The sequence below is a fragment of the Coffea arabica genome, chromosome 6e (genome assembly GCF_036785885.1).
Source record: "Coffea arabica cultivar ET-39 chromosome 6e, Coffea Arabica ET-39 HiFi, whole genome shotgun sequence".
Lineage (NCBI taxonomy): Eukaryota > Viridiplantae > Streptophyta > Magnoliopsida > Gentianales > Rubiaceae > Coffea > Coffea arabica.
In genome coordinates, this window is record NC_092321.1 from 63,067,967 (window position 1) to 63,093,923 (window position 25,957).

The 25,957-nt window shown below is 36.9% G+C and overlaps 2 protein-coding genes across 2 annotated transcripts; both read left to right on the plus strand.

The window, feature by feature from the left end:
• The first annotated feature begins 223 nt into the window (after nucleotides 1-223).
• Nucleotides 224-1,894, plus strand: LOC140010001 (uncharacterized). Its single transcript, XM_072056366.1, has 4 exons — nucleotides 224-238; nucleotides 392-931; nucleotides 1,066-1,297; nucleotides 1,419-1,894. The coding sequence occupies exons 1-4, from the start codon at nucleotides 224-226 to the stop codon at nucleotides 1,892-1,894; spliced, it is 1,263 nt and encodes a 420-aa protein (XP_071912467.1).
• Nucleotides 1,895-2,710: 816 nt separating this feature from the next.
• LOC113697588 (rRNA biogenesis protein RRP5) lies at nucleotides 2,711-25,700 on the plus strand (the record flags this gene model as incomplete). Its single annotated transcript, XM_072056367.1, has 32 exons — nucleotides 2,711-3,541; nucleotides 3,900-4,114; nucleotides 4,480-4,623; nucleotides 4,774-4,947; nucleotides 6,766-6,865; nucleotides 7,489-7,607; nucleotides 7,698-7,820; nucleotides 7,922-7,993; nucleotides 8,402-8,494; nucleotides 8,981-9,094; nucleotides 9,242-9,364; nucleotides 9,866-10,051; nucleotides 10,161-10,235; nucleotides 11,021-11,157; nucleotides 12,010-12,144; nucleotides 12,523-12,668; nucleotides 12,787-12,852; nucleotides 13,816-13,922; nucleotides 14,136-14,216; nucleotides 14,309-14,383; nucleotides 14,485-14,586; nucleotides 17,006-17,174; nucleotides 17,275-17,423; nucleotides 17,835-17,918; nucleotides 18,288-18,388; nucleotides 20,473-20,626; nucleotides 20,713-20,787; nucleotides 20,915-21,053; nucleotides 21,788-22,427; nucleotides 24,774-24,834; nucleotides 25,332-25,477; nucleotides 25,552-25,700. Coding segments are annotated over exons 1-32 (4,465 nt in total), but the record flags the coding sequence as incomplete, so codon positions are not given.
• Nucleotides 25,701-25,957: the final 257 nt, after the last annotated feature.

The following is a 25,957-nucleotide window of genomic DNA, read 5'->3' on the forward strand; positions in this document are numbered from 1 at the left end:
ATATAACCGAGTAAGGGTTGCAAGTTAACCACAAAATGTAAAGGACCACACCTCCCCTACATTTCACAGTCAGTGGGGAACTGATTTTGATCCGAGCTACAACTATATAACTAAATGTGCAAGCTGTTTTCACATGTTGTTGCCTCTAGCTCTCATGGATTGCAATGTCCACATGTTGTAGGTTTAACTTACATATAAATAAATGTCCCACGAACTTGTAAAAATGGATTTCAGCATTGTCAGCTTGTACACTGGGTTTCCCTTTATGCCTTATTTGTCCACCCAAATACATCTTTAAGTCTCTCTCGGTTGGATATCCTTCATCTGTTGAACCTTCCAACACGCGCTGTTTAACTTTGTAGATGATAACTGGAGACCATATTGTTTGCAGATTAAAGCCACAATGCAGAATATAGTTGGAGAACAACATAGTGATTCATCGTCCGATGATGAAGAACTTGAGTTCTTAGCTTTGTTTGGTGTGAATGCACCTTTGAATGCACGATACAATGTAGCTGGTGTGGGTGGTGAAAAGCGTCGTTTTTATGACGGGGCAAAAAGTGGACAGGACTGGATCGATGACCTTAAAGCAGGACATCATGACAGAATGCTAAATGCCATGAGGATGAATGTTCCTTCTTTCTTAAAGCTATGTGAAATTTTAGTAAACGGAAATTTCATTAAACAAGATTATCGCAAAAGGGTTCAGGCTGAAGAGGCTATAGGCCTGGCTCTACATTGTGTGAGCCATGATGAACGGCATCGAAATCTTGCCGAGAGGTTTCTCCACTCCACTGAAACGATCCACAGGAATATTAAGGAGGCATTGCAAGCTATTGTGCGTTTAGCCCCGATTCTAATACGGCCGAGGAATGAGACTGGTGTGCATCCCAAGATATACAACAGCAATGCCTTTTATCCATGGTTTAAGGTTAACAGCTTCTATTGTCCTTCCAATACCTTTTATCCGTAGTCTTGCAACCTACATACCAGGATACTAGATTGTGTGGTTGTTCCCCGCTTCTAATACTAATATACACTCTTTCACTTGTTTTCACATGGTAGGACTGTGTTGGCGCTATAGACGGAACTCTGATTCCCGCCAGTGCGCCACTAACTCGGCAACGTGCTTTTCGTAGTAGAAAAGGCGAAATTTCACAGAACGTGCTAGCTACTTGTGACCACGACATGCGATTCACTTATATTTATGCTGGTGTTGAAGGGAGTGCTCATGATGCTAGAGTTTTTCAGCATGCTGTGGTGTCCCCTGATTCTTCATTTCCAATGCCACCTGCAGGTTAAGTTATCCTTCCTAATGTTTGTCTTTTCTCAATACGAAACTGGTTTAAGTTCAACTGATTGTGTTAGCTCTCCGGGCCTAAGCAACATGGTTTCCCTTCATCTATGTCCTCAACTAGGTAAATACTATCTTGTTGACTCGGCTTACAAGAATATGCCTGGTTTTTTAGCCCCGCATAAAGGCCACAGATACCAACGAGACCAGTTTGGCGGGGGATCTGGTGGACCAAGAGGCAAGTATGAGCTTTTCAATCACCGTCACTCACAACTCCGCAATGTCATTGAGCGGACCTTCGGAGTGCTAAAGGCTAGATTCCCAATCTTGAAAGGGCCAATGCCAAACTACTTGATGAATACACAAGTAGAATTGGTAATTGCCTGTTGTGTATTACATAACTTTATCAGGGATGAGCATCCGCATGATGAGTTGTTTGCAAGGGAGTCCGGGGAAGATGAAGAAGATTATGCCGATCCGGGTGCACAACCCCAGCAAATTGACTTATCTGCTGCGGCACAGCGCAATTGGAATAGTTTCCGGATGGCCATAACCGATCACATGTTCGACCACAGGAATGGGAGATATGTTCCACATTAGTATGCCTGTGGTGTGCCAGTTTGATGCTCAAACTTAGCTTCAAGTGTTTCTGTACTATATGAAATATTTGTACGTAATGGCTAAAACTGTAACTCTCAACTGATGTGCCTTTTGCATTCCAATTTGCCTTTATTTTGGATATTCTGGACTGATCGCTATGTAACCTTGTGCTATATGACATTAGCGAGTAAAGGAATGTTGGTTATGAGCTGCTGCATATCCTTGCTTTCATTTGTAGCCTTATAAATAGAGTTGCAATTCTACTCCGTACTATGGCCAGGTGTAGAATGTCATGATGCAATGGCTGAACCTGAGGTATGAATAGCAGACATTGTTATTTCAATGTAGGATTTATTTTTATATCTGCTGCATTTATCAATGGATTCCTGTCAATTTTTGTATGCCCCCCTTCATAATGGCCACTCATGTTAATTGACTGGGCCTCTGTTTAGCTGTGCAACCAGCAATCTGCCACTTTTTCGCCAATCCTTTGTTGCACTTCGTAACATTGGGCCTGTTTAGCGCCATTACCCAGGCAAAACTGCACCTTTTAGTTCCACGTTTATAGCAAATGCGAGGAATGTTCATAGCAAGCTTTGAAATGATCATTGCAATCTCAGGTCAGGAAACTACCCTATTCGCTTGGCGTGCCATTGTTTTATGTTCTGGTTTTCATAAAAGGCTCATGCAGGAGAATTTGGATGCTGATTTTAATTTACTGCCCTCCTAGCCTTCACCTTTGCATATTATGGATCCGGATCATAGTCCCAATTCTCCTGACCGTTACAGCCTTTTATGTCTATTTTAAATCACTTGCCGAGACTATGTTTCAGATAAGCCAGCTGATTGCCTAACCAACAATCAAAAGGTTGGCGCCATATTTTCCAGTGAAATTTGCAGCAATCCAAACAACATACTTGAACAAGTGCAATCCAAACAAGTTTCCATGTTTTCCGTCGGAAAACAACAGTGATTTTCCATCGGAAAATCGCAATCCAAACGCCACCTAAGTTATGTGAGAAAAGAAAGAATAAAAAAAAAATTTGTAAGCTTCCATCAGTTTTCCTTCGCTTTCCGCCCGTTTTGGTCAGAAAATTTTTGCACTGTAGCAGCGCTTGGCTTCTCTTCAAGATCCGTTCGTTTCTTTTCTTTTCCGTCTCACTAAACTCTCCCAAACGTGAAAAGTTCACCTTTCCCTTCCTTTCTTTTCTATTCCTTTGAAATCTGAACTCCCAAACTAGCTATAAAACCCTCTCCAACCGCCAGTCACCTTCCCAATCCACAGGACAGGAGGGATTTCTACTGTAACTAGTAAGTGGTGACCATCACCAAAGCTCAAAGTTATTAGCAACTTTTTTTTTGGGAAGCAGAATAGGAAAGCAGAAATTGAGGGAAAACCCTAGTTCATATTTTCGTAGAAGGATTCCGGGGAGAAAATGGCGAAGAAATCTCCGAACAAGAAATCATCTAAGAAGCCGTCTTTGAGAAATCTTCAGAAGCCATCAAAGAAACCCTTCAAATCAAAACCACCTAGAGACGGCGGCAAAGGCACCAAAACCGAATTGGGCGACCCCGTTTTGTCTCATCAACAAAAGCAAGCTTCACTTGCCCTGCAACTCGAAGATGACGTCCCCGACTTCCCCAGAGGTGCCCCATTTAATTTCTCTGTGTAATTTTAACATCAATGCGATTGAACCTTCAACATAGTTCTCCAATTATTGACGAATATATTTACATTTACAAGTTCTTGCGTAATAGCTCTAGGGCATGATTGTCAACGTTTTCCAAGTTTATGCTTTAACCATTAACGAAAGGAAAAGACTATATTATTTTTTGGGTTCTTTGTTAACAAAAAAAGATTGTAATCTAAGTTGGTGGAGTTATTTTAACTGCATTTTAGGAGCTTCTTTTTATTTACCTCTGTATTTGCTCTTCAAGAACATGACCATTTTCTCCTTTTGTGTTTGGTTGTTGATACTTTTGGACGTTTTTTGTGTTTTTGAAGGTGGAGGTAGTTCACTGAGTAAACAGGAGCTGGAGGACGTGAGAGCAGAGGTAGATGCAGAGTTTGAGGCAGAGGAGAGAGTTTCGAAGAAGAAGAACAAAAGGGCAAAGCGGTTCGAATGGAGAAGCCAATCGGCAGAAGATGATATGGGCTCCCTTTTTGGTGATGCATTCACCGGAAAGTTGCCTAGGTTTGCAAATAAGATCACTTTGAAGGTACGAGGTTATTTATTTTGAGTGTTGTTTCTTTCTCCTTTTCTTTTCTAGGTTGAATTTTAATCAGTTTGTTTCTTGTAAAATTGGAATTGCAATCTGAAAACCTTTATCAGCTTACTTGTGTCAAAAAGCTTTACGTATTTTTCAGCTGGTTGAGGAGAATGATCATGTGTGAGCTTAAATGCTGAAAATATGCTAGCTTTCTTTAATATTGTGAAAATGTAGTTTTTTAGGGAAAAAAATAACGATGTTAGTTTAATTGAATCTTCATTTTGACTGTTTCATTGTTATTTTGGGTCTTGATGATTTAGTCGTAAAGTTGTTAGTAAAATTGAATTTTTCTTCTGCGTGTTGTGTTTTTTCAGAATATTTCTCCTGGCATGAAGCTTTGGGGCGTAATTTCAGAGGTAAATCAGAAAGATGTTGTGGTTAGTCTTCCAGGGGGTTTGCGTGGGTTAGTTCGTGCGAGTGAAGCATTTGATCCTCTTCCAAATGATGGAGTAAAAGGGGTATTCTACTTGTTTGCAGAATTATCATTCTTTTGATGCCTTATTGTTTTATTATAGATTCATGCTTAAGTAAATGTATATCTGCAAGACTAATGTATTTTTGGTTCTTTCTAGGGTATATCAGTTAAATTATTTTTATTTTTTTTCCAGGATATGGAAAGTAATTTTCTTTCAAGCATATATCATGTTGGGCAGCTTGTCTCGTGCATTGTGCAACAAGTGGATGATGAGAAGAAAGAAACTGGGAAAAGAAGAATTTGGCTTTCCCTTCGTCTTTCTTTACTGCACAAAGGCTTGACAATGGATATTATTCAAGAAGGAATGGTATGCAGCTTCAAGTTCGGTTCTTTGTTCTTTTCTTTTCTTTTTGATTAATCGCTTAGATTAAATTTCATTAGTCAGGTGAAAAGTGTTTTATTTCCTTTATGGTTTGAAGTTTCTTGCTTGATTTGCTGGAAGAGAGATTTAACAGCTAAAATGTTATAATTGTAATAATTAATTTAATGAGTTATGTATCTTTTTTAAACTCTGGCAATACATTTTTTAAAGGTTGCCAACTCAGACGTAATTAAAAAATGATGTTTCTAACAGTTAATAGCTAATAAACTGAGTGGTGCGTCACTTTGGAGAACTTACACACCACAAACTTGCATATGTGATGATCTGATATGTTTTACTTTTTCTGTTTACTTTTGACCAACCCTGCTGCTATGAACATTGGTAGGAAAACAGTATGCTGCTTTATTTCAGGGATATAGAGATTTTCTTGCCTCAGAGTTAATCATCTTGATATTCTTATGTTTTGAAATTGTAGAGAAGCAATTCCATGTATGGGTGATGATCTCCTTTGGTGCAAGTTAGTATCTTTTCAGCTGATAAAGTACCGGGTTTGCTTTTGGGGAAAGGGGGTCAGGTATAGGAAGTTGTATGCTAGCCTATGAAGAAAGAATGCCATTTCCCATTGAATTGTTTGGTTTGACAGAAAGAAAGTCTGAGTGGTACACTATGTCCAATCACAAGCAGCCTGAGTAGGGACAAACTGTTTTAGTGATTTGAGATGAGAATGTGTTGCACTGAGCTTTAAGAGAGAAACACATCCTTTCCTCCTGCCTGTAAATTTCAGCTTTTAGTTGGTCTTTTATGGTGTTTAGTTTCTACAGTTATCACCAATGTTTTACAGTACTCCCATTTCCATCTTTTCAAATTTTTTTAGCATGCACATGCTTTTGAAAAGTTTGGAAGTTTTTGAGCATGTTACTGGATGTGATTAAAGTAATTTTTGGAGCCAATTTATGCACTATCAGTTAGCTTGACTATAGTAAGCTCAAAATTGTCAGGTTCTTGGACTTCATTTATGGCCTTTTAGTAGAAGATGGTCTTAGAAGTATCATTGTTAATTCATGACATTGTTGGCATTTTATTGAACAAAATTCACGGTGACTAATTTGAATAATGGATTAGGAATTCTGTTACGACTCTTTCTTCGTTATCAGTCTGTCAGCTATACAAGATTTACAGGCATGTGAAGATCTAACCTTTTTCAATTGACAAGATAAGCAGTTGTTTCAGTCCTACTCCATTTCTTTCTTGATCAGTAAATGATTCTTATACTCAGAACTTTTCCCCTTCTACCATGTTTATACAATTATAGAATGAGTTTAGATAAAAAAAAAACCATCCAATAGTGTGTGCAGGTAGGAATCATCCATTTAGGTCTCTTCCAGTCTCTGAAAAGTTATTCTGTTCCTCGTATTCCAAATTGCTCAGAAAATGAACGTTTAGTTTCCAGTATGCTTTCCCTGTATTCACACCTAACTCCCTCGACTTCTCCAATATAGAATAGCATCTAACAGTCTTCTTAGCATAACCTTTATTAGACATCTAACTCCAATGGATCTTTCGTGTGGAAAGCTGGAATTTCATTTGCTAATCCCAACCTTTGAGTGCTTGCTCTGAACTAATATCTTTTTCCATGCATGTTTGTGTTAGAAATTCTCTCTCTGGCGACATTAAAATATCCAGTCTGGTTTATCTTAAGAGGCAGTTTTCACGTTTGATCACTTTGCAAATATTATATCCCTCCCCTGATTCTGTGCCGTAAATGCTGATGATTTAATATTTCTCTTCCTGTGTGATGTGCAGGTTCTTAGTGCATACATAAAAAGCATTGAAGACCATGGTTATACACTTAATTTTGGATTTGGTTCCTTTACTGGATTCATGCCCGAAAGCCACCAATCTGGTAAACTGGAGACCACTAATGTTTGACTAAATCTTTTTTACTTCTGTACCCCCCAATAAAAAAATCTTTTAATGCTGCCCAACTTTGTGTAGAAGTCAGTGGATATGGGCAAGTCAGTCCTGACAAAAAAAAACACAGTTTGCTTTTACAATTTGGCTTGTGTACGCTAGGCCATCATGCAGACATATATCAGTTCTTTCAGCAAGATCTACTTTGTGTCAGAAAATAATGGTATCAATGGTACTTTTGATAGAAAAATAGTGTGATACTTTTCGTTCCAGCATATTAATTCCATATTCAGTTATCAGACTTATATCAGTCCATGGATATTTGAGACGGTGAGATTTGGGGTACACCAGAGGCATATATTTTATCAGCTTTTGCATCAGAAATCCTAATTGACGTTATTGAAGTATTCCCCTTATATTCTTTCTTTGTCATCAAGTTGTTTGCAGAAAACCATATTTAGATTTCTTTGAGTGCTATAAAATTCAAGGTCTTTGTTGCCCTGTAATTGAATAAGTCAAATATGTTTTAACAAGAAAGGAAACCCTTTATTAGTGTTTGGAAACGTACGTGAATAGAGTTTGAAATTGCCTTTTTCTTTTTAATCTTCATGACAGAAAGAAAGGACACAGAAGTGAAAGTTGGGCAGCTTATTCAAGGGGTCGTTAAAAGCATTGACAAAACTCGAAAATTGCTTTACATGAGCTCTGATTCTGATATGGTGTCAAAATGTGTGGTAAGTTTATAGTTGCTGTAAACTGAAATTTCCATGTTTTTGCTGCTCAGATATTTTGTTGTTTAACTTGTAATTTTTCACTCTATACAGACCAAGGACCTTAAAGGTATTTCAATTGATCTTCTCGTTCCAGGCATGATGGTTGATGCTCGTGTTCGGTCATCCCTTGAAAATGGCATCATGTTATCATTCCTCACATACTTCACGGGAACTGTAAGTCTTGCAGGGTAGTTTTGTCTATAAAATCTAATATCTTGATGAGAAGACTTTCTTTATGATTTTCTGATTTGTGACAATCCATATTTGTTCTACAGGTAGATATATTTAACTTAAGTGAGACTTTTCCCTCTGCTAACTGGAAAGATCATTACACCCAAGGCAAGAAGGTAATTAACATAAATTTTGATCTTCATGTTGAGAATACATTTTGTATCTGCTTTCCAATTACGATTTGTTGAAAGATCCTAGAAGTTTCGTATCTTAAAATTTCACTATTGGCCCATCACACATTTAAGTTATTTATCCTTCTTGCTGTTGGCTCTTCGCATCAATGTTAGGTAATAAGTATGGTGCCACTTTATACGTGTACATGTCTATTTCCTCTTTATTTTTTTTAATTTTGCCGTTTACGGCATATGCTGATCTTCTTAGCCAAATAGACAACTTCTTTTGCCGTATGGTGAAATAACCTGAAAACTGTTTCCTCTCATTTTGTGTTTTACTCTGCTGTTATTTTCTATTCTGAAATGCTTACAAACTTCTTCTTGTATTAAGAGCTTCTTCTCTTGGTATAGGTCAACGCTCGGATATTATTTATAGATCCTACAACTAGAGCTGTTGGTTTGACTCTGAATCCTCACCTAGTTCATAATAGAGCTCCACCTACAGTAAGTTGGATGTCTGGTAGTCCTTCATATTCTTTCAATTATTTCAAGCTGCAGAAAGCATTCTTAGCACAATGCTACCTGCGGATGCTTGTACTTTATATAGCCGTTAACTGCTTGTATGTAGTATTTGTAGGTCATTGCATCCATCACTTGGTTTTTTTTTTTTTTTTAATTTTCCTGGAACATTGACCATTTGAAGTTAATATCTGACACTGCTAACAACTGCAAATTTTGTATGTGTAATGGCTTTTAATGTGCTATTGTAGTTTAATTTGCCTTTTAATGTGCTTTTAATGTGTAATGGCTTTTAATGTTTTTATTCCTAGATTCTATAAGTCTGTGCACTTGTGTTACCCTTGTTATCTTTCTGTGAGGCTTCTGCTGTTTGTGCATTATTCTTGGATCAAGATGCCTCACCCTTGTACAGTGCACAAGTGATTGGTAATTTGATTCCTTCCTGAATGTGGTGAATTTATTTGCATGTAGCTGGTCCAAACTGGTGATATCTTTGATCAATCGAAAATAATCAGGATTGACAGGGGTTTGGGCCTTTTGCTCGAAATCCCCTCTTCTCCAGTAGCAACCCCTGCGTATGTTAGTGTAAGTTTGCTTGATATTATGAGATTTATTATATCTTGTATCAATATTGCTATGAATGAAGTTCGTTTCTAAAAATTCATGTTTAAAAATTGTTTTCATGACATAAGTCTATCTCTTATTGTGGTTTTGCATTTTTGAGGATTACAGGTGTCTGATGTTGCTGACAAGGAAATCAAGAAGCTAGAGAAAAATTTCAAAGAGGGAAGTCTTGTGCGAGTTAGAGTGCTTGGACTTAGGCACTTGGAAGGGCTTGCTACTGGGATTCTGAAGGTTGCTGCCACTTCTTCCTTGATATGTATACTGTTATACATTTTTCACTCACCTAATTTTTCATATGGAAATTCCTTCAAGTTAAAATGCCGCTATTAACGTTATACTTGAAACTTTAGACATGGATAACTTATGTTCCAGGATAAGACTCTCCAGGTTTCAATGAAATTTATTTTCTGGTTGAAATTTATGTTGGTATTAATAACCAGCACAGTATTCGGAGTGCGAATTAGGAGAATGTTCACTATTTGACTAGTTGTTTCAGTTGAGGAGTGATAAAAGGAATAATGAATTGGGCTTAAGTAGGGAAATTCCAGCGCTGTGGAACCTTCAGAACCCTAGATTATGAAAACTTGACCAAGTCTTTTTGCATGATGTGTATGTGATTCAGCAGCCTCTGATTCAGTTGAGTGGAAATTTTCAGCGAATTCCAAGTAAGAGCATATAGCTAATTTAAACATCCACTGCAGTTAAGCTGCCTTTCCTCTTTTCCTTGAGCAGGCTAGTGCTTTTGAAGGGACAGTCTTTACTCATTCAGATGTCAAGCCTGGAATGGTTGTTAAGGCTAAAGTAATTGCAGTTGACAGCTTTGGTGCCATTGTGCAACTTGGAAGCGGTGTGAAAGCACTTTGTCCTCTTCGACACATGTCTGAGTTTGAGATAACAAAACCTAGAAAAAAGTTCCAGGTTGTCACCAAGCCATTTTTTAGATACTTGTTCACAAGTAATTGCTGATTGTGCATGACGAGGATTTGTTTTTTGCTCATGCTTACCAACTTCTGAGCTTTTTCCACAGGTTGGAGCTGAACTAGTTTTCCGTGTTCTTGGTTGCAAGTCCAAGAGGATCACTGTTACACACAAGAAAACTCTAGTATGTTTGCTCCTGTATATGAGTATTCTTATTTTCTTATGGAATAAATCCTTGTGTTATTCATTATTGTTTCACATCCTCATATTGAGTGAACACATTTACTTAATTATAATGAATTATTTGAGAGACGACTATTAATTTTTTTACTTGTATTTATGATCTTGTAGTATTATTCCTCCTGTACCTATAGTACTTTGCTGAACCATTGAATTTGTTCCAAGATACTGTTGTATCTTTAAACATGAAGTTGGCTACATTCCACTGCTCATCTTTTGCATTGGCCTCTTTTTTTTTCCCCCTTTTTTCCCCTGTCCAAAGGTGTTGAGACAATGCCATAACGTGCAAGAAATGAGACTTATCTTATCTTTGTTACATTAGATGGCTTCAATCTTTATATGCATGTGCAGTTGAGAACTTTTTCCCCCTCCATTGGCCTCCTCTATGATTTGGTGGGTGACTAGTTAGTTTTTTTTTTTTTAATGTTTTGTGTTTGTTACTGACCTGCAATGTTCAAGTGCCATTTGTTGCTAACTCATGTATATTTTATGGTATATTATGGTTTATTTCATGATATATGGTTTTCTCGAGTCTGTTATGCTGAGAATTTTTCATCTAGATGTATATGTAAGATGCCACTTAACTCAGTGAAATCTTAATCCACTTATACAGGACAATCTTCGTATGCCTTCTATTTGGATATAAGTATGGATTTGTTTTAACTTGGTTCAGATCCACTCTTCCGTGTGGCTAATATCCTCTTCATTTTTGTTGTTATATGCCACCAGGTGAAGTCAAAGCTTGAAATTCTTAGTTCATATGCCGATGCCATTGAAGGACTAATAACCCATGGATGGATAACAAATATTGAGAACCATGGATGCTTTGTTCGCTTTTACAATGGTGTACAAGGATTTGCACCAAGGTCTGTCCATGGTATCTGGAACTTTTCATTGGAAACTTTTGATTGACGGGATTTCTTTTATGTATTATTATTTGTTAGTTATCTTTGTTGCTGGCTTCATACCATTGCTTGTTGGTCTAATTTGCTATTATCTCCTAGGTTGAGAGATCTGTGTTGTGCGCTTGTCTAGCATATTTCTTTTTCTGAAATGTCAAAATTTTTCCTAACTTAGATTTTTGTAGTGTTATATTATCCTTCTATTTGTGCTAAGTTTTGCTTATTATTTTGGATGTCTTCTGTTTATTTTATTCGTGGTTATTTACTCTCCATGTACTTTGGTGAAGCTGTCAGTTCGAATGTCAAGGTTGTATCGTTTTAAGATAGTTGATGAGTTGAAGCAACTGCCTTTTAATAGTTGGTTCTGAATTGATATTGAGAAGTCGTAATAATTTTAAATGCTACATTTACTCAATGATGGGCACCAACTGTTGTTTGGTGCAAAATTCATTGAAATGTGGGAAATTTGGACAGCGCAGTTTGGTGTTTCAGCCGTTGACTTAGTAAGATGTCCTAATATTTCCTGAAGTTGTTATTACAATGCCTTAACGTGATGCATTTCTCTTTCTTTTCTTCTTGTTTAATATGACTTATACTGATGCATGCAGCATGCACGTGTGAGAATGTTGTATAGTTGCCTGTACTCTTGAATCTTTTCTTCTTTATGCATTCGAACTCTGCTTGTCTTCTAACTTGGTAGAAATAAATGGAAGAAAAAGTAATTGTGCGGAAGCACCCATAATATGGTCCTTTTTTTGTTTTAATACCATGATGAGGAACATTAACAATTAGCTTTGTGCTTTGTGCTTTGTGCAGATCTGAACTTGGTTTGGATCTGGGATGTGTCATAAATTCAATGTATCATGTCGAGCAGGTTGTGAAATGTAGAGTGACCAGCTCTATACCTGCCTCAAGGAGAATCAACCTTAGTTTCACTGCAAAAAAAACAAGGTTTGTTAAGTTTGGTCCTAAAGAAAGTTGATGGATTGTTTGTCATTCGCTTACTTCACAGAGAGTCTAATATGGTGTCTGGAACTGATTTATGATGTGTGTTGCAAAATTAACTTATTCATTGCTGGTTTTAAGCTTTTACCACTCTATTAGAAAATAGAGATTTCACAAGAACTTGGAGTTGGACCCTTGAATATAAACTCTTCCAGCCAACCTGCAATTTACATTGTCATCATTATTTGGATGTAGTAGGTTTTGGTAATTTGGTTGGCATTGCTTTCTTTTGATGTTGATCTCATCCTTCAAATATAGTATGTCTGTTGCTTTCTTTTGGTTGGATCTAGTTGTCTGGTAATTTGTCATCCGATATATTGATAGGATTGCTGAAGATGATATGATGAATCTTGGAAGCCTTGTATCTGGAGTTGTTGAGCAAGTAACTCCTCATGCAGTTGTGGTTTGTGTTAACTCCAAAAGTCACATTAAGGGTACCATCTCTCCTGAACATTTATCTGACCACCTAGGTGTGTATTTTCTCTTTCTTGATTTCTTTTCCAGGTGCACTTGTTCTAGTATCTTTTCTTTTCCAGTCACATTTTTTTTTTGGTGGCTGTCATAAATGATAGTTTTCTTGCCTGACAGGGCTTGGTGCATTGCTGAAATCAGTTCTGAAACCTGGACACCAGTTTGACAAACTCTTGGTTCTTGGTACTTTCTATTTCTCCTTCTATGACTCATAATGCATGCTTTATTCATGACTCTCGTTATCTCCTCCTAGTTTTGGATGGTATTTGAGTTAAACAGTTCTCTTTTGCCCATAACTGTATCAAATTTCTGTTAACTGTCAGTGGAATTTTTTTGACGTGTGTGTCCTCTTGAGTTCATAGAGATCCACTCTAGTTTTTATGTTTTTCTGCATGCATTTCTATACAAATATAGAAAAATGTATATACATATAAGCATTCACATCAGTTTTTAAACTCTTCTGTTTGGTAATTACCTTTTCAGTGGCACCCGCACCCTGGGCTTGCGAAAATTCTTTTTCTTCCTCTATGTTTTTTTTCCTCCGCTGTTACTGTTTACGGCCTCTATTAGCAATTACAGCTTGCATTGTAGCACATGGAGATTGATTTTTAACAAATGAAGGTGGCTGCCTTGCCTTTCGCAACATTGGATACCAAAATGCCTACCTGCACATATTGTAGTGATAGTTATTACCTTTCATGCTTAGGCGGAGAATATACAACTATCGTTTTTTGAAACACCGCAAATGGTACAAAATAAAGCATCAATTTGAAGAAAACATACTTGAATTTAAGATTTTCCTTCTGTAGATTGGGGGAATTTGATAAAGCAAAAACTGAATTGGATGAGTACTAAATCCATCAACTTCTACGTGGTGACAGTTCAGGAAATTATATCTTCAATAACATAATTCACAACCTTGGTGTCTGGCGTAAGAACTCATGTGCTTGGCATAAGTCGATCAATTATGTGTTTTTTCACCGTATGACTCAGATGCTAAATGTTACGTTTTCTTGTCGTGGCAGTGATCAACTTCAGCTTTTATTACCGGATTACTTGTTTAAAAACCTGAAAATTGGTTTGATTTGTTGTAGCTGTTGGAGACAGGAAAGTCATACTAACAGCTTTTCATTTGGATTGTGGTAGATATTGAAGGCAGCAATCTCATACTCACTGCTAAGTATTCGCTTGTGAATTCTGCCCGAGACCTTCCTTTGGATATCAAGCAAGTTTGCCCTCATTCAATAGTCCATGTAAGATATTTCTTTCTTTAATGGAGTAATTTATCTGGGCCTTCTGCAAGTGGAATCTATGTTCTGTTGTTTCTATAGCCATTAAACAAATAAGAATAGATACTATGACGTGATGTTCCATGGAAGAGAATGTAAGACTGGGTGCCTTCTCATTGAGTTGTATTATGGCTTTCTGGCTTTTCTTCTGCCTCACCGGGTGATATCTGCTTTCAGGGATATGTGTGTAATCTAATCGAAGCTGGTTGCTTTGTTCGCTTTGTTGGGCGTTTGACTGGTTTTGCCCCAAAACATAAGGTATTAACATCCTCTTATTTGCTCTTCTGAATGTATGTTCTGTTACTATTTTGGTTATGCTGCTTAGAGCTATCATTTATCTTTGGTTGAAGGCAGTAGATGACAGGAGATCTGATGTTTCTGAAGTCTTTAGCATTGGTCAATCTGTTCGCTGTAACGTAGTTGATGTAAGTCAAGATTTTCAAATAATATTTTCCTTCCAAAATTACTTTGAATCTTCTACAAAAATATAGTAACTATGAGTATACCATTTCCTTTGCTTCTCCAGGTTAATAGTGAAACAAATAGAATAACACTTGCATTGAAGCAGTCGTTGTGTTCCTCGACAGATGCATCCTTTATTCGAGAGTACTTTCTTTTGGAAGACAAGGTACCTTCTGACATGTATCACACTAAATAAGATTCAGATTGTCTCCTTACTCTTTAAAATCATAACTATGGGTATTGAAGCCCTGCAAGCGATTCTGAATAAGGGCAAATTTTCAATTGTTGTTATGTTAAATACCTGATTTGTTTAATTTGGTTTGAACGTGGCACAGTAATAAGCTTCCTTCAATTATAAATATTTCGATTTCCTTATTTTGCATGTCTTTTTTCGATACCCAGTATATTAAATTCAAATCTATTAAAACTGTTTGATTCTTAGGCCTCAATTTGCTAATGATTGTGTTCAGAGGTGTGTAAAAATTGTTAATCTAAGACTTGTTTTCGCATCCTCAAAAAATTTGTTCCATTTGAACTGTAAAATAAAAAAATACTTATCTTTTTGGGGTGGGGGGTTGGGGTGGGGAGTTGAGAAACATAATAGTGCATATCGAGAAAGTTCTCAAAACAAAAAACTACAGGAAAACTGAAAAAGTACAGAAGCTGCTATATAGCAGTGAATATATTTTGTGCTCCGTGTTCCAAACAAATACCAGCTGCCTATCCACCTTCTACTCACTCCCCTCCAAATTGCAAAACTTGACATCATTGATAGCACATTGCAGTACCTTTATTGGTATTCTTTTTAGTGCAAATGTCCTTTGTTCCTGTTCCTCCATAGATGAAATACTGTTGCTGCTATGGACATCTGTCGAGCTAAAGGTTGTTGCATACAGTGTATAACTAGCCACTGAAGTTCAATTCTCCAAAGATATGCTGCTCTATAGATAGAGTCCATTGCTTGCACTTGCATTGAAATCTAAGCATGATAACAGCATTCAAAATACAAGATCCAGTTGCTTACAGCTGAGTTCGCATACATGCTCCCCATTTCACCAATCTGTCTTTTGTCGCCAATCTACCTTTACAAGCAACACATAGTATGTCAGCAAGTCTAGGTACTGTTTTCTTGCCCCAGACCAGCTTGTCCCACCAAACTTCCAGATTACCTTGCAAATTTACTGTATACCTACTCCCAGTTTACTTGATCATTCATGTGAACTTTAGGCAAGAAATGATCTGGAGGAACTGCAATTAGGTCGGCAATTTCCCCATACATGTGAACCTTAGGCAAGAAAGAATCTGGAGTAGCTGCAATTGGTCAGCAACTTTCCCATCCATATGAACTTCAGGCAAGACAGGATCTGGAGTATCTGACAGAATGCTTCCAAAAGTTTTGTCCAGTTGAGGATAATATACACCCAGCAGAGTGCCCACTGGGTGCCAAGTATCATACTACATATCATTACTTTTGCCACAATATAGTCAATGGGAGGTTTTTCCAAGGTCTTAATTGCAAAATTCTCCTCCAACACCAGGAAGCATCAGCAGGAATTACCAGTTCCTAGAATATGGGTCTTACCAGATGTCAATAGATGTTAGTTATATATAAGCAAATTGCTCTGCCAAATTATTGTCCCTTTGTCCTTGTCAAGTTGTTGAGAGGCTGAATGTTCTTCTAAAGGAATTTCCTGCTGTTATAGTGCCCCTTGGAACTCTCTTTAACTTTTGAATGGAGGACTTGAAAAGAGGTTTTCTTCAACCTTGCTTGATGATGAAGTAAGAACCTTGACTATGCGAAACAAGTTTTGCCTAAGTGGATGGAGATGAGGGGAATGGTGGTTCACTGGTTGAACTTTTGATCTGATCAGGAGAGCTGTTCAATTTTGGTTGTTCTTAGTTAATAGCCATATATCTTTAAAGATTTTGAACTATGAGTGGAGTATGAGGGGTAAATCCATGTAGTTGTTTGGTTCTGTGCTGTTGTCTGCTGTGTAATTGTGGTCTTCTGTGAATAGCATATTTACTTGAACTGGAGTTGGAAGCCAATTCAAAGTATAATAGCTCATAGTTTGTAGTATGTTGGAGAAGAGGTTCATTGTTCTAGTTCAGCTTTTCTATTTCTTGTCAAATAGTTATGATGTTGAATTAACCGTAGTTGTTAGATTTTCTTACCATTGTGAAGATTAAAGAAAGGCTTTCTTCTTTTGTTTCATTTCTTGTGTGATTCACAGCTTTAGGAGGTGTGTGATTCTACAGCGTATTCTTATTCTGGATTTGCAATCTTACTGGTGTCTGTCTTTCAAAGTTTTTCTATACCATGCTGTGAGATATAAAGAGAGGCAAATCCTATTGACATAATGTTAATTGAAAATGGCTGCAAGCGGATTTTCAAGTTACAATTTTGTATTATTTGCTTTTAACTGAGATGTTGGCTATAAACAAATCCACTTCTTTAGCATGGAAACATGAGTTTTTTCTTATTTATGCACAAAGCGTTCTTGTCTCTTGCCTGATGGTTACTTTTGTATTTCTATGTGTATAAACAATTACTGATCCATCTTACTTCTTATTTTATGACTCAGATATCTAAACTGCAATTGCTGGGCTCTGAGAGCAGTGAATTAAATTGGGTTGACGAATTCCAAGTTGGAAGTATAATTGAGGGAAAAGTTAATGAAAAAAAGGAGTTTGGTGTGGTTATCAGCTTTGAGAAGTACAAAGACATTTTTGGCTTCATTTCCCAGTACCAGTGTAAGTCTGCATTTACCAGTTATAGAAGCTTAGTTAGTTTTTCTTCTAATTTGTTGACTTTTAGCTTTAGTTCTGTCATTCTAATTTAGAGTATTTTCAGTGGATGGAATTGCAGTGGATTTTGGTACAACTGTTCAGGCTGCAGTTCTTGATATATCAAAGAGTGAACGGCTGTTGGATTTGTCATTGAAACCACAGTTTGTTGAAAGGTCAAAACGTGAGGGCTCCAGTGTGCACTCTGTTAAGAAGGTTGTTTAAAATGCCATGCTGTGGGCTAACTTGCTATTGTACTTTTCCAGCTTTGATTCTGTTTGCACATCTTTTCTGAAGAGATGGTCAAAGAAAGGGATTAATTGGGAATCTTATATCTGTTAGTTTGTGTTCACTCTAATTAATTTAGTTTATTTAGTTGATAAGTACTTCCAAGCTATGTTGACTGGACTCAGGCACCGGAGTCCTGCCGACATGGCTACTCTAGTGCAAAATGAAGTGTAACGGGTGCTGCAGGTACGGCAGGGCAAGGTGAAGAGTCTGGGTAACATAGCTTCCAAGATTTGGTCCTGAAGATAAATTTCCTGTTTACATCTTTGTGTGGTTGAAACACCAATATGGGTCCAGTTCTCAAATCCTTCAGGTCTGATCTTAATTTATACATTGCAGAAACGTGGAAGGGAAACACATAAAGGGCTGGATCTGAAACAAACTGTTCATGCGCAAGTTGAGATTGTGAAAGAGGATTACTTGGCAAGTTTTAGAACCTCTTTCCTTTCGTTGTGTACTTTTATTGGTCCAGTTTGTTTTCCTTTTGGCCTTTTGTATTGGGTATCCATTTGGAGAACCATTTTTTGTTCAACAAATTTTTATATTTATGTACTCCAGTGTTGCTAAAGAAATACCTTTGAAGTTTTAATTGGTAAACATATAGTTTGAAGTTTCCAAATAGAAGAATTTGAGTTTTTGAATAGTCAAAGGGGCAGAAATGAATATCTCTTGGTGATTTGCTATCGTTTCTGAGTATTAAAAAAAAAATGGAAAGAGAGAATATCATGCATTCTGCACGTACGTATATATACCAAAATCATTGTGCCTTATGGGGTCTGTTTTATCTAACAGGTTCTGTCAATACCTACACATAATTTTGCTTTGGGTTATGCCTCGCTTGCTGATTACAATACTCAAATGCTTCCTCGGAAACAGTTTGTTAATGGGCAGAGGTAATATTGTGTTCTGTGGCATCACTTCTTTTTATATTGATTCCATGACTATTTTTGCATGTTACATGGTGACAAAAAGAATAGAGCTCGAAAAAATTTGCAGGAGTTATTTTTTGCAGAGTCATTGAATCTGATGTGTAAGTGATGCAGTGAGATTGTTACTGTTTGTTGAGTGTTATATAAATTTGTTTTAATAAGGTGAAAGACCCCAAATGGAATGGAAGGAACCTGGGAACCTCTCATGCAGATGAGTTTGGAGTGAGGCCTAGTTACAAGGAATTTCTTTTGGGAAAAATGTGGTCTACTGCAAAAGTTTTTGAACTCCATTCTGCTCATGCAGCTCTGACATACTGGACATAGAGTTGAATATGGAACAGGAGAGGGAGGGGGAGAGGGAGGGAGGAGCTGAGCTCAAGCATTTTGAGTCATGAAAGGTATTTAGATAGGTTTGCTATATCATGCGTTCACTTAAATCTGGTTTTAAGTACTATCTCAGGCCCAAATAGATGTTTTAGTTTGATTGGGCTCAAGTTCTACGAAGAGTTGAGGTTGTGTAGTAGTTTAAGGAGATAGGAAAATGCTGGTTCCACTGTACTTTCAGTTGAAATTTGATGACATGCTTGGGACCACGTGCTGCCACTGCATATTTTTGTGTATAAAGTTTCATTTAAAGTTCGTAGATATTTGTGTATAAATTATTTGAAGGGAAGAACATTTTTTACTTGAAATTTTCCATTCGGTACTTAATTCTGGCCACTATATCAGTCCCAAATCGATGTACAGCAAAAGTTTTACAAAAAGTTGAGAATTCAAATCTATAGTAGTTTAAGGAGATAGGAATATGCTAGTTCCACTGTATTTTTAGTTGAAATTTGAGGATATAGTTGGACCATGTGCTGGCACTACATATTTTTTGTGTATAAATTTTTATATCAAGTTTATTGATATTTTATTTATAAAGTATTTGAAGGGAAATAATAGTTTTTATGAAGTTTTCTATTCATGGGAAAGGGATATTATTTTCGGATGGATTGAACAGGCAAGGAAGATATGTACATGGGATGAGGGGAGTTTTTATGTCCTTTCTCAAAGTTGCATCCTTCTTAGTGGTACATGATGCGATTTATCCTTTGGTGCAAGGCCTATAGGTTTCTAGGAGCATTCAATGAAGTTGAACTCCTTATTTTCTTTCTATAGAGAGGATTGCGCCATATTTCATAGTTGCATGCTCTACTTGGAACCAGGAAGTAATTTTACCCTAGTTCCATTCAAAGGGTATCTAGGTGTTAACAAAAAAGTCAAATTGTTTTTGGTCTTGGCCAAGGCACTAAATTTGGATGGTAAACATCATGCCAGTATTGCTACTGTTGGTACTTGAGGATTAATTAATTGTTTTTTTATGTTTTTTTTTCCCCCTTTCCACTTGTATTAATAAGAGAATCTTATCAGCCTGATAGCCTATCTGGTTGGTATTCTTAGCTGCAACATACATGTATATCCTAGACAACCTTCTAGTTGTGGGTAATTCTAGTATTCAGTTAAAATACCTATTTCATAGTTAAGGAGTGTCATTTGTCCTATGGAGGAAATATTCATAACTTGTAGTCCTTTAGAATCTTCTACAGCCCTTTTTACAAGTTTTGCCAAAGGAACGTTAGTGCAAACAAATGAGTTGTGATTTCATATGACTTGTGGCTTGTAATTCAAGATGGCTCTGTATCAGCTTCGTCTCAAGGTAAAGAAATATAAACTGAAATGTTTTATTTGTTGAAGAGAGCAAATCTCTTCAATTGAAGTTTCATATGGGTAAATAGATATTTAATTCTAATTTTAGTTACTAACTTATGTAAGGCATCAGAGAACTTCAGAATGAGATAAATAAGATATTTTGAACTCTAATAATCGTACAGTGCTTAAATTGTCTGATGGTAGATTGCTGTTGAGCAGTTAAAAATCCTAGAAATAAACTGTAATAGTTATACTAATGAAAATTACTATTTGATTCATTAAATGTATGTCTATGGTGTCAGTTCAGTTCAGTTTTTATTTTCTAGTGTTTGAAAAGTGGTGTTTGCTTGCTGCAGTGTCGTAGCCACTGTTGCTGATCTTCCAAGTCCATCAACAGGTGGAAGGTTGCTATTACTGCTTAAATCTATGAATGAGGTTATGGATTCATCCACTTCGAAGCGCGCAAAAAGGAAGGCCAACATTGATGTTGGTTCTGTTGTTCAGGCAGAGGTAAGGATGTAATTTGGGGACTTTTGGGACTGAAGAAGCATTTATCCATTCGATCATTAGTACTGACATTTGTCTTGTTGCCTCAGATTACTGAAATCGAGCCTCTTGAACTTCGAGTAAAATTTGGTTCTGGTTTTCATGGGAGGGTACACATTACCGAGGTAAATTCTCTATTGAAAAATTATGCGCAATTGCTTTCAGGATGTGTGGAGTATCATCTAAATTTAGCTGTATAATCTTTTTCTCCCACCTACATAAAATGAACAACTTTGGCCATTTTGTTTACAGGCTACAGATGATAATCTTGCTGAAGATCCCTTCAACAGCCTCAGGGTTGGCCAGACAGTCAACGCAATGATTGTTTCGAAGTGTAATCGTAACAGAAGCTATCAATGGGAATTGTCCCTAAAACACTCGTTGCTTGCAGGTTGCATATTTTGAATTTACCTGATAGGGTCTGTTTTTAACACATTTCAGCTCACAAGTTATTCTACATTTTATGCATCCAAAAAGCTGCTTTTATCTTAAGTTAGACATTTGTTGACAATCAATAGTATGACTTGGGCAATTACTTCCGTATCTTTCTTTACTAATTTGATAATAAGTGAGTGCATGTTAATTACAAATTTTCTGAATATTGATTTAACTTGGTAACAGCCATTCTTTGGTGGACTGCATGTATTTGTTGGTCTTGCAGTAGCATAAATATTTAATCACAGATATCCCACCTTGGTACTTCCTTTGTGGAGTGTTGACTTTCATCAAATATAGATTGAAAAAACTACTACATCTATATTGTTTACCTTCTAAAAGAGGTTGTGACCTATGTGATTAAATGACGTGCTGGTATACAAGCTCTCTCAAAGTCAACATTCAGTATGGACAAATGGAGTATTGCTCATATTCAAAGAATTTGTCATTAGTTTGGCAAAGCACACCTTCTGCAATTTGAGAAATTGAACTTTTAGACTAAAAAGAACATGATGAAAAGTTACTACTTAGTTAGGAGGGGTAGTGGTTACAGTTTTTATCATTAGGTAATATATAGTGGAGCTCATGCTTTATCTAAGTAGTAATATTTGCAGTCATAGGTCATTTAAATGGTATTAGTTTTAATTGCAGTTCCTCCAATATACTTGATCTAACTTCTTTCTAACCCAGGTGCTGGTGAAGTAGAAGATGGGCTTCTTGTAGAAGATTTTGATTACCCTATTGGTGGAAGAGTTTCTGGGTTTGTTTATAAAGTGGACAAGGAATGGGCCTGGGTGACTGTATCTCGAGATGTCAGGGCACAATTGTATATTTTGGACAGTGCATCTGAGCCTACTGAACTTGAAAAGTTCGAGAAGCACTTTTACATAGGCATGGCTCTTTCAGGATATGTCATAAAAGCAGATAAGGAGAAAAAATTGTTACGGATTGTCCTGCACCCAATTCTCACTCATATAGACAGCGCTTGTAGCCTGAGTGACGGTTGTTCAACTAGTCCTTTAAATGGGAATAAAGCATGCCATATTAGTGTAGGTGGTTTTGTGGGTGGCAGAATATCTAAAATCCTTCCTGGTGTTGGCGGTGTACTTGTTCAAATTGATCAGCATCTCTATGGTAAGGTTCATTTTACTGAATTGACCAAGGCATGGGTCTCAGATCCACTTGCTGGATATCATGAGGGTCAATTTGTGAAATGCAAAGTCCTTGAAATTTCCCATTCTTTCAAGGGCACTGTACATGTTGATCTGTCACTACGGCTCACTTCAGATGATATGGATCATGGAAAGTTTGCTGATCTCTACCCTAGCATGTAAGTAACAGGATTTGAGATATTAGCGTATTTCCTTGATAATTTAATAGATCTTAGCTGATTCATGATATTTGACCTTGTCATGTCTTAAATTATAGCAGACTTTCCCAATTATTCTTTTCTTATGTGTTGTCTTTTTGCTTTCCACCTGTTTCATTTAGCAAGAATTATACTTGAAGACATACTGGTTGAAAAGTTACCTTCTGCTATTACTTCTTTCGTTTCCTGTCGTAAAGACCTGCATTATAGACAGGAGTAAAGACCTATTGAAGATCTTCCCAACTGTTGGACCCTTTTTTTTCCTTTTTTTTGGGGGGGGGTGGGGGGTGGGGGGGATGGTTGGGTTATAAGGACAAAGTTGGAAGGGGGGAAGGGGGAGTGGGTAAGGATCAAAACTCTTGTAAGACGACAAAGAAATACCCTTAACCACTGGGCTATACCAGATTCTCTTCATTTGACTTGTCAAATGTAGCCAGATCTTATTATAGTTTTTTTTTAGATTACATTTTGGTTGTAATTAATTCCCTTTTTTAGGTGATTTTCATGACTTCCTGGAGCATGTTTTGTTTGACCTTTCATTTAGAAGGGATCTGATTTTAAATGGATAATTTTATCTCAAATTGTTAGTTTTTTTTTTATGTAGTATACTTCTTTTTGTGTCGCCCATGCATCAAAGCTCATCTGGGAAAGTGAAGTTGTCGGTTAATGAGCATAAATGAAATAAAGATGTGCAGTTTGGGTGGTGTTTGGCCAATTTGGAAGCATTCCTAGGAGATAGTAATGGAAGGGTAATAGTAATGGAACAGACATGGACAAATGCAGTCTTCGATTGGACAGACAGTCTTCAAATACCCAATTTTTTAGCGAGGACAAAACTAAACAAGATAATTTTATTTGCATAAATTAATGGCTTAAAAAAAGAAGGCTAATTACAGTGACCCCCTTTACTTTGTTTTGCATTTTGGTCCTTAATGTTGACACTTTTGTCACTTTACCCTTCCTTTAGTACACATAAGCCGTTAGACCATTAAAAGGTCCAAAAAGAATTTGTTACCCCTGGATGAAATGGGTTATTGATAGTAAACTCTCTTAAAGTTTATTCCATTTTTCACCTTTGTCCTTGCCTTTGTTTTGTGTCAATTAACCGGTTTGATCATTATTCAAGACAATCGAGTTGTTAAAATAACTGAATAGACAAAGATGCCCCCAAATATATTTTTGATATTTTCTGTTGACTTTTTCTCATATCTCATTCCATGTGAAAGCATATTTCATTTTGAAACAAAAGAACACCAGAATGCTGTGTTTATTTTGATTGTGTGAAACCCATAGCCATCTGTTATCCATACATCCTCCACTTCTATCTTTGGTTTTCCTTTTTTTCCCTCTCTGTTTCCTTCTTTCCCTTCCAATGTACAATCTGGTTGTAACCTTTAACTTCCCTGCAAATCATCTTAAACTGCTCGAAATTGGAACTGTTATTCAGCAATACACCTTCAAATTCATTGAAAAATTGAACCGAAATCTTAAGCAAGATTGATATAATTGAATTGTTGCCTCTGTAAAATGTGAATTAAAACTCAATTTTTTATAATTTACATGAGCTGGCTTTAATAATACTATAGCTGGATTTAATAATACTATAGTTAGTTGTTTTACAAATTTTTTGGATAAAAAATGAACAAGGCATAATTTGGGCTTAGAATTTTGATTTTGGACCGTACCTGTCTTTTTGCAAGTATTGATGGCACCAGTGTCAGTCATTGTCAGTGCAAGGTTTTAAAGGACACAAAACTAATGGAGGGACTAATGTGAAAACAAGCTATTTCTTTGGGGGTTTACTGCAATTAACCATCTTGTGCAAAACCCTGAGAAATCTATCACTGAGGACTGAGGTGCAAAACAAACTAAAACTTGTGGTGATTTATTGTAATTAACCTCTAAAAGAAGGACCACAAAGTGATGAAGGTATGGCATTATTTTTTTACCAAAGTGTTCTGTTGATTTGCCTGGTTTACAATTGACTATTAAAACAGTTAAAAAGTGTATAATCTTATCGGGTAAAACTGTAAGTGATATCTTGTGCCAAGACATGATAGTTTTTGTGTAAAACCGAGAAAGCTTATGTACCTTATAAGCTCTTTCTGGAGCTCTTCTGAAATGATGTGCTTGTTTGGACTTTACTTATTGAAATTTTGGATTATCTCAGTATATTTCTCCTGTCTTAAAGTGTATCTGCTTCAACTTTTTATCACTTAGAGTTACAGAGAACTCTGCTGTTTCTCTTTCTGAATTCAGTCTGGATCTTACTTGATTTCTTTTGTTCCATTATTACACTTATTCAAGGAACTCCATCAGTCCACGTGTGGAGAATATTGAAGATCTTAAACCAGACATTGTTGTAAAGGTATTGGACGCTGTTGATGCTCTTTATGAATTAAGTCTGATTTTGGTGACTTGGAGCAATTTATCTGTCCTTAACTTCAACTGATGGAGATGCATTTCAACTTAAACTTCATAAGAAGAGAAACCAGTTCATACACGGTATGAGACCCTAGGGCCAACAAGGGATATTTACAAGCCTGATGCCAATTAGACAGCCAACAAAATTTTGACCCATTAAGGACCATGAGTAGTTTTGTAAATTTGACTGTTTCAAGCTTTAGTTACTAGTGTGCCCTGGACCCCATCACAGCCATTATGTTAAATTGGCAATTTTATGTAACCTAGGAAATGACTTCATAGTGGAGTAACATCAACTAATGTACTGTGCTACATATGCTCTACTGTCAAAGGCTTTGAGCTCACTGTAGATTGAGGATTTTGCAGAACAACGATTTTATAAATAATGCTGGCAGAATTCTTCAGTTATTTTGACAGCTTGTCTTCTCATGGCTGTTATAGGGATATGTTAAGAACGTTAGTTCAAGAGGATGTTTTATTATGATTTCTCGGACGGTTGACGCAAAAATCCTCTTGTCAAACTTGTCGGACGGCTTTGTTGAGAATCCAGAGAAAGAATTTCCAGTTGGGAAACTTGTCATTGGCAGGTATGTGCTCAAGAGTTATATGGTTTCTATGGTTAGTAGTAATGACCAAGTTCTCAGATGCTGATTGACTGCAGGGTGATATCTGTCGAACCTTTGTCCAAGCGAGTTGAAGTTACTCTTAAGACATCCAACAGTGTCAGTGTCTCAAAGTTGGACGTAAATTCTTTGAATAAGCTCACTGTTGGAGAATTTTCTAATGCTTACTTGCCCCGTATATCAGCGAGTACTCGATTATAAAATATCCACCGAATGAGCAAGCTTTTGTTACCAAAGATTCATCCCCTTTCTCAGTGGAATAATCTGCTATTTATAGAGGACAATTTGGAGGGAAGGACAGAGGGCAGCGGACAATGTGTCAGAGGTCACGTCAACTACTGTTCGGTTGTCCGATCCTTGGACAGGACCTCGGTTGTAGTTGATCATAACACTGCCCCGAGGTGACCGCAGGATGGCAGAGACAACTCGGTCATCAAGATGCCG

Excerpts from the sequence above, each read along its gene's own strand:
- LOC140010001 (XM_072056366.1), top strand. Across the intron at positions 932-1,065 it reads CCTTTTATCCATGGTTTAAG|GACTGTGTTGGCGCTATAGA; the intron begins GTTAACAGCTTC and ends TTCACATGGTAG. Across the intron at positions 1,298-1,418 it reads ATTTCCAATGCCACCTGCAG|GTAAATACTATCTTGTTGAC; the intron begins GTTAAGTTATCC and ends GTCCTCAACTAG.